This window comes from Chelon labrosus (genome assembly GCF_963514085.1).
Source record: "Chelon labrosus genome assembly, chromosome: 16".
NCBI lineage: Eukaryota > Metazoa > Chordata > Actinopteri > Mugiliformes > Mugilidae > Chelon > Chelon labrosus.
The window spans coordinates 1,073,968-1,082,930 of record NC_140349.1 but is presented as its reverse complement, the minus strand read 5'-3'; the positions used below and the strand labels follow the sequence as shown (position 1 = coordinate 1,082,930).

Sequence of the window (8,963 nt, the reverse complement as noted above, 5' to 3'; positions counted from 1 at the left end):
GGTCACATAGTGCAGAGCCTAGAGTATTCATCCCCAGAGAAGGTCAATTAGAGACAACAAAGAGATACAAGACAACAAGAAAATGACTCTGAATGAACACTAAGAGCAAATAATTACTACAAAGACACGAAAAAGACTCTGAGAAAAACAAGAAGATCATCTGTGTTTTCAATGATGAACTGGAAGAAGAAGACAAGTGATTTTAAGGCATACTGTATATGCATGGATGGATTACACATCACATGTGAACAGAGGCCCTTTAAGCCTGCTTGAAGTGCAGGTTTCTTGTTGAAAAGTTAATCAGTGACCCACAAAGAGATGCAACTCAACTATCAAAAGCCTCAGAATGACCACTAAGAGCAAATAACTACCACAAACCAGCATAAAAGACACAAGATGCAGAACAACCGCAAGAAGATGCATTCACTAGTGTACCTAATACACTGGCAGGTGAGTGTATATGCAGCTATGTAATGAATAAATGAATGACAGTGTGTGTTGCCCTGGTTGGGGTAAATCATGATACGGTGCAATGTGCGCAAACGACCGCTAGGTGTCAGAGTTGTCCCGTTTTGTCTCCACATGCAGAGACTCGGTGCAGGAGAGGAGGGACCTCTGAAGAAATGTGTCTGCTGAGTTGTTGTCACGCCGTCTGCCGTAACCTTTGGATTAAATGAAACCACCTTTAAACAAAGTTGTATCCCTCCCGGTCTCCGCTAAGAGCTGGAATGCAGAAGTAAAGTGCGCATGTGTGTGTGTGGAGGTGTGTGTGTGGAGGTGTGTGTGTGTGTAGCGGTTTGCAGGAATGGATGCAGACAGTGAAACAGTTAGGTAAGCGGGGTGTCGACAGGTAACCGAAAAGAAAAACGGGACTACACCTTTTGAGTCGGTCGCTGCGCTCCCCGCCAACGCCGCCGCCGCCGCCGCCCCCCGGTCCGAGCTCTTCCTCTAGCCGCTCCTCTGCTCTGGTTTCGGCTGTTTTCTCCTCGCCCTCGTCTCCGCCGGACTCTCCTCTTCGGTGTTTACCTCGGCTGAAGAAATGTCGGAGGAAAAAACGGATCTTCCCAACGAGCTGCTCGGTAAGACTGAGCCCACTTCACTGACTCATCCACGGAGCTGCTGCTGCTGCTGCTGCTGTTGTTCCCTTCAGAGTAAAAGTTACTTAAAGTTTGACCAGGTGACACTGACTTCCTTTAGATGCAAAATCTGTTTTAAAAATCATCAGAGATACTACAGAGCTATCAGGACATACATATGCTTCCAACACCATAATTAAATCACTACAAGTCACTTTGGGATTAACAGGATAAACATTTAGAAGCTAAGGTTTCATATTTAATTTGTATTTATGATTTAAATCATGACAAATCAAAGCAGTGTTTAAATTGTCTTTTGTATATTTTGTAGAAATGCTCAAGAACTATATCAAATCTTATTATAAAAACTGAATCCTAGACACACTATAATATATGGGAGCATATTTATTGTTGAGTTTTTACTTAAATTCATCTCATTTCTCTTTTCTCAACTTTTGTTGGGTCTAAGTAAAAAGTTTCTCTGGTTTGTTTTTATGGCCTGAGGGCTCGGCTGGCTACCTGAGAGTTTCTCCTCTTCCACTTCCTTATCTGAAGGGGAGGGGGGGGGTGTCCTGTGAAATTCCTTTGGATTGTGAGATATTATCAGCACAGACTGCCCAGATGGACCAACTGTCAGAAAAAAAAAAAATAGATGAACCCATGAATCACTGCAGTTTAGCTGGAGAGCGGAGTTCAGGCTTTAAACGGGACACGTCACAGAAAGAGTGGAGTTTGACCTGCATTGTGTTTTGGACGCCGGTGTTACTGAACTCTGAAAGTCTGGAGCAATGCCCGGTGTCTTCTTATCTGAGAATCAACATGAGTGGAGGCTAATTGTCCTGCGTAGGGATTAAAAGTAATAATGGAAGTCTCTCTTTTTTTTAAAGCTTCTAGTTAGGCCTGCTTAGGAGACCCTGAACCATGTCTTAGTTATTCTGCTGCAGGCCGAGGCTGCTCAGGGACCGAGCATTCGTGTTCTACTACTGTATAGCATGTTAGCAGCCGTGTGTTCCTCTCTCAAGTTTCCCCTATAAATTTATTGGGCAATCAAATCAGAAGGAACTAGCTTTAGGCACCTGTATTCACACCTGGTATTAAAATACACTGCCTGTGCAAAAAAAAATAAAAATTCAACACAGCATCCTCATATTCAATCATCAAGTCAACCACCTCCGAATGTGGTCTGAGATCCGATCTATCAAATATGATATCAATGCATCCTGGATGTGTTCACACCTGTGCTTTACGCTGATCTGATTCCCCAGGACAGATGTTAATGTGAGGTCTGAACGGGGCACTTCATGTTTGCTCTTATAGTTTCAGGCTCTGGGTCCAGATAAATATACAGTATGAGGCCTTTCTGCTGTCGTTAGCATTCAAAGCTAACCCAGCGCTAGTTGGTGAAGCTGACTCACAGCCCCGTGCTCTCTCCGTTATAACAGTGTCTGCAGCCCAGTCCCACGGTGCTGTATGTCTCTGGAAGAACTGATGAATGGCCTTCTTGTTGCCAGCCCTGCTCTTGGTTTTAATAGGACAGAATGACCTGGTGCTGCTCATCAACGTTAGTTTAAAACTAAATCAAAAGAGCGTACCGTGGCCGTCTGGGCTAATCTAATGAGAGGAGAGGATGGAGTGTGTTTGAACGCCAAAGGAAGAGTTGTGAAAATTCATAATGATTTATGTCTTCTCCGGTGTTTAGGAAAGAGTCGCAGCTACTCATCAGTCGTTCCCTCCGTTCAGTAAATGAACTGTTTGTTCAACCAATAAGAGTCACATCCCGTGTAATACCTATCACAAGCTTCTCATTATTTCATCCTAGACTGAGCTGCTGATCATCGTCTTCATTAATCTTGTAGTCTGTAAAATGAACATAATGATCAATGCACTGAAAATCACCCGAAGTGAACCAGCTGTTGCTCAGCGCGAAGAAAAGAGGCTAATCTTAAGTTTTGATGCAGGGTATATTTAATGGTTTTGGTTTTAAATGAATTGTGAGAAATGTTAATAGTTTTAGCTCTTCTTTACAGCAGCTGAGTTTTATTTTTAATTTTTTGGCGTTTTGGTTTAAATAGGAACTCCTCCTGAACAGGTTTCTTAAATATTTAAAGGACCCGTTTTAAGATTTGGTGGCATCTACATGAGAACCTCCAGTGGCCCAGCCTGGAACCCAGACCATCTTCCACAATCATAAGTTTTTGTTTTAGAAAGCTGGTGTTGGAGTCTCTCCGTTGTGAACTGCTTATGCTCCTGCAAAGATCTGCCGGACCACCAATCAGATTGTTTTGGAGCGGTCTTTATGCTACATAGTCATACACGTCTATCCAATTGCATGCGGAAGTATTTTCTTCTCTGTATCAGTTGAAACACGCCCCGTAATGAAATCTATACGGAGAGTAAATAGACTCGTTTCCATTTCTGATTAGATATGAGTCTGGCTCAGCAGTGGTCACTAAAATCACACAAAGGCCTATCTAGAGTAACTATTTGGTTTGTCCCTTCTAGGCTACTGTAAAAACTCCCTCTTATCTTTCATTTTCAGGTGATTATACACTGATGAACACTTGATTATTTGACCAACAGATCCCCCTGAATTCCTACAAACTCCCTCAACCTTTAATGCAAGTTTACTTTAATGTGGACGAAGAGAGTGAGAGCAGCGGACGTAAAGATATCGCAGGTTGTTTCTATGAACTGATTAGTCTGCTGGGAGGAGCTTGGTGTTTCTATGAGTTGGGGAGAAGCACATGTGTTTCTGATCAGCCTCCATGCTGCTTCATGCTGTAATGTTTTGATCTTCCTCATGACCTCATCATGTGTCTGGACGCAGAGAGGAGGAGGAAGAGGAGGAGGAGGAGGAGGACATGAAGTCATGAAGGCGGACCCTCGCTCTCTCTCTCTCATTAATACCCTCTCTCTCTTTTCTCCCCCATCTCACCCATATTTCACCTTCTCCTTCGTCTGTATCTGTCTCTCTTTTTCTTTCTGTTCTGTTGCTTAATCGTCATGACTCTCACTTCTTCACCCTTCCCCTCTTTCTCCATCTATGCCCGGATTTTCCCACCAGAATTAATACCCTCCCCCTCTCTAGACCTTTAACCCAGAATTAACACAGAGCTACAGGAATACAGGGGGATCTTAAATATGCGAAGAAATACACCGTGTTTAATGTTTTCATTTTGGATTAAATGAAAAGATTTCACCCCTGAACAGAAGATTAGATTTTACACGGCACATTTAGAGGCGTCACAGCCAAGCGAACTTAAAGAACCACAGCTTAGCTCTGTCAGAGAATGTGTTGGAAGTAATATAAATCAAAGTTAATCTCAAGGATTTTAATCAGTTTTCATTTAAGAATGTTAATAAATTGTTGCTGCGTAAGGGCTGGGACGCACAAACCCGACAGTCGGCCGTCTTCCGGTGTCCAGGTTCTGTCTGTGAGGCTATGTGACCCCAGTCTTAGCGGTGTGTTGCACATCATTTGCATTAGTCAGACCCCTCGTTGCAAGCTTTTCAAATGATTCAGCATTTTGATTACAGGTACAGTATTTTTTGTTCACTTTTTGGCCCAGACACAGGTGAATCACAGTCGGCCTTCGTCGCCAGTTTCATTTAAGGTACTTCGGGACATAAACACCGTAACCTACGTACGTAGCCTACGCTGGTATGAGCCATTTATACTTGTACCTCATAAGTCTGGCTCACTCTGCCAAAACACTACCCAAATGTTAGTCGGTGCTGTGTCTTTTTTGCCAGACAGATTCATTTTTGTTTCTACTTCCTGCTTCATTTTCATCAATAGCGACTGAAACTTTCACCAAAATTTCCCCAAAGGCAAGTCGCACGGATGTTTGTATCTCTGAATCTTCCTCAGTTAACCTTTCTTCAATGTGTTCCATCTTTCTTTATTGATCCAAAACAATCACATCGAAAATTGCGGAGATGAAAGATTAAAGTGGAAATACACTACTACCAAGTGGACCAATCACAGCTCTTGTGGCCTGCGTCGCCGGAGATGCATGTTGGCTATGGCGTTAGGGTATGCATAGGGTCTGGACTGTCGCTGTAGCTACGGCGTCAAATTGAAGCAGAAGCCTAAACCGCTAAACGCTCAGGGAGGAGGAAGCAGGCTATCTGTACTGTGGGAGGTGGGAAGGCACAAATAGGAGAGGTGCTAATTACTCCGACAGGTGTGCTGCTTACCGGGGAAGCGCACAGTTTTTGACCATCAGCGTCGTTGTCGTTTGTTTGTTCTGTGGCCAAAATGTGAGCCTTTCTTCAGTTGGACATACAAGTTCTAGGGGTACCTTAACTGTGTGTATAGATCAGCTAAGGTCACAAAGCCTTTGGATTATTTAAATTGAAGACTGGACGTCTTGCGAGTCTCATTTGATGGATCCACCACGGAAAAGGATGTGTCAGATACGATCACTGGTTCAGCAGCCCCTCAGTGGCTTTTAGGTTCTTTTTGTTGTTTTTCGTTGAAACAAGTTACTACACATGTATTTATGGTTCCCTTTAAGATCTGGCTCCAGGATAAGGATCATTACGTTCAGTGTTTTTGACAAAGCTCTAGGTTCATCATTTTAGTTTCTCCATAAAAGTACCAACAACCACAGCAACAAGCAGAGAAGGTAGCATCTAGGTAGCATGCATCTCCCACATGTGAACAAACAGCTTTTAAATAGATGCAGTAGGTGCAATAGCAGCATTTGCACGTACTGAAAGAAAACCTTTTAATTTTTGTCAATTTGTCCACCACGTTCCTTGACCATGTTAACTTTTTACCCAATCTGTGAAACAAAAAACTTCAACTGAAAGGATGTCCAGATTAAAAGTGTTTGAGACGATTTCATAAGATAATTTACCTTTCAGTGATCGTAAACCACAGCAGATGCTGTTCTGAACTCAAAAAGAGGATTATTTTTTTCAAGAAACAAGGCTCAATGTGTGTGTAGATCAAATCTCTCCCATTATGCTGTTGTTTTTCCCTCTCATTCAGTGTTTATTGCTTCATGCTTTTTTTTTTTTTTTGCATTTTCTTGCCATGTAGAGGAAGAAACAGATGGGTAGTCTACTGTACCCTCCATTGAGCTGTCAAAAGGAATGAAGTATGAAACTGTGCATGTGGCAGTAATGAGGTGAACATGATCCTGTTTGGAGGCACCACATCATTTCCACTTTAATTAAGCTCTTAGTTAGCATAATGGGTGTGGCTGTTTGTGGTGCAGCTAGCCTAGGCCCGAGACGTGGCTGCAGGCATCTGAAACTCCTGTACTCATTGTGTAATAAGTCGTAATGTGATGCCTCCAGCTTCTGTGGTGTTAATGGTCCTGATTTGTTTGTCCCTGTTACTCACCCCCTGTAGAGAGCGTGCGGGAGGCGGTGGGTCGGAGGGTGAAGCTGACTCTGAGGCGCAAAGTCCAGCTGGAGGTCAAGGGTGACAAGGTGGAGAACAGAGTTCTGGTGAGTTTTAAATACCTAATATCTTTGATACAGACTTTTATGTTATTAAATCTCTTAAGAAGTTTCATAGAAACAAGAAAAGCTCTCTGAGGGTAACTCCAACTTGGAGCATACATGCCTATCTTCAAGTTTTTGTTTTTTGTGGCTTATAAAACATCTAAGCCTGACAGACTGTAGATTAAATGCACGACACGTCTCCACTTCCTCCCAAACTGACACTAGTATTCCTGGGGACATGGTCGCCGCCATTTTATTTCGGTTTGGATCCGGAGTCTGAACTGTACTGCCTGAGAGTGGAGCCAAGTTTTCGATGACCCTTTGACTGTCAATCATTATGGTGTCACATCCTGTTTTTATTGCGTCAAATAACTAAAACGGACACTTGAACATTTGTCAGTATTATATTAACTACCTAAAAAGACGGAAACCATCTTTGATAAAAGTTATTTGACTTGTATTTTAACGTTTTAGTTTGGCCCAAGCCCCGCCCACTAACATTGAAGGGGGTTGGGCTTGTATAACCTATACTGCAGCCTGCCACCAAGGGGATCTGTCTTGGTGTCCACTTTTTTTTTTTACAGTCTATGTCCAAGTACTGTTCCAGGTGAAAGTACATGCCTGACCAGATGTGTTATTGTCCTGCCCATTTTTTATCAAGGATGCACCAGGAGGTAACTTCTGTGGACTTTGTACAGCCAGGTATCCCAGAATGCATTTCTCAGGCGACATTAGGTACGCTGCTCTTGTAATTCCTGAACGACTGTCCTGCATCCTCCAGAGTTTTTACTTCAGAGTCCAAAGGACCAAGTATGCAAGTCCAGAGTTGGTGTACCTGCTGTTGATAAAGGCGCCATCTCTCCAGGGTTTGTTCCATTTTTAAGGCATCAGGAGATGTTGTTTGCAGGCTAACATTGCCATAGTTTACCAATAATACACCAGTAATTTCACCAATTAATGTCCCCCTGTGTTGGAAGGTATCTGCCCTGAAGTAGGAGCTGGAGTCGTGTCCCACAGAGTAATAGGAACTTTGAAAATTGTTCCTGGAGCCAGAAAGTGCAAACCCAAAACTATCCATGGGCATGTCGTTACAGGAACTTAAGCAAACACAAGAACCAGGAAGGTCAGACTGAAGGATTATCAAACATCAAGACAACACACAGCACTTTATGTTTTAATGTGCTGGAATTTTATCACCACAACAGCAGCAGTCATTTATCTCCTTCATCTTAATGCCTGCTCTGGAATCAGCAGAATTAGCACAATGCTAGGCGGCATACTCTAGTTATAGTACGGGGAATGTTGGACAAACTGTATATACACCCTCTGTGGCGCAAACCCACAAAAACAAATACTGCTGCTTTGTTTCTGGGTGCAGTGCTGCTGTTGGTTGGAATATAGACTTAAGCTTCTAAATGAGTGATAATGAAACAGCAGATTGGAAAGACAGGGATTCTCAGCCATGATCTGACCTCTGACCTCTCTACCAGAGCCATAAATGCTAATTAAGTTGCAGTGATTAGTTCTGATTTTAATGCATTCAAGATGCTGAAACTTTCTCTGCAGTTTTTCCTCAGTTTTGTCTCTTGCATGTGTGTTATTGTCGACCAAGAACTGATAACGGTTGCAAAGATGATCCAAAGAGCTCCAAATGAGTCTGGACCATGACCTGCACACTTGATCAAAAGCTACTCTAACAGGGCGAAGGACGTCTTAAGAAGACTCTTGTGCTCGGTGACAGTCAGCTGGTCTTGGCTCTGAGGTTTATGTCTGAGCTGTGAGATTTCGGGTCGACCCGCTGCAGGAGGGCTGCATGCGGTTGCTGAATATTTCAAATGACTGTGGCTTCAGTAGCTCAGTCTGAGTGGAAGCTGTTTCTCTGCGGCTCTGCAATCTTTTCCCTTTTCCTGTCTTTAAGAGTTCAAATGACAACAGGCTAGACGTTTAAAGTTTTGATTAGTGGGGAGTAAAAGGGGAAATTACCGGATGTTGCTAATTGCATCAAACCAGGAGCCGCTTCTTTGTGTTTGGGGACGTTGTCATGCTACAACAGGAAGGGGCCTTCCCCTAGAGTGTTGGCACAAAGCAGAAAAAACACCGATGTCTGAAATACCATCAAGATTTCCTTTGATTTAAGGAGCTGTGCCAACCATGAAACAGCTCCACATCTGAAGGACAGAAGTGTTTGTCGTGAATCTCTACCAACCTCCAGCTAATTCATCTGTTCGCTTGGGAATCAGCAAAGCTTTCCACACATATTGAGTAACTGTGGGAATGCCAAATGAAGAGTGATAATCATGCTGCTATGATGCAACCAGAAAACATGAAACTCTTCTGTGCCCCGACTCCTTTTACTTAGAAATGTGGGTGTTACTGTGGCAGGGATCCGGTTTCAGATACCTGCAGGTATGTGGATTCATCTCAGCT

At 43.1% G+C, this 8,963-nt stretch overlaps 1 protein-coding gene across 2 annotated transcripts in view; it reads left to right on the top strand.

Annotated features, from left to right (window-relative positions):
• Window positions 1-527: 527 nt before the first annotated feature.
• carmil1 (capping protein regulator and myosin 1 linker 1) overlaps window positions 528-8,963 on the top strand; it is a 30,996-nt gene continuing 22,560 nt past the window's right edge. For both annotated transcript variants that reach the window (XM_084563033.1, XM_084563032.1), the window contains exons 1-2: window positions 528-1,079; window positions 6,442-6,539. In XM_084563033.1, coding sequence (XP_084419159.1) covers window positions 1,040-1,079; window positions 6,442-6,539 — 138 coding nt within the window. In that variant the 5' untranslated portion in view covers window positions 528-1,039. The remainder of the gene's footprint in view (window positions 1,080-6,441; window positions 6,540-8,963) is intronic.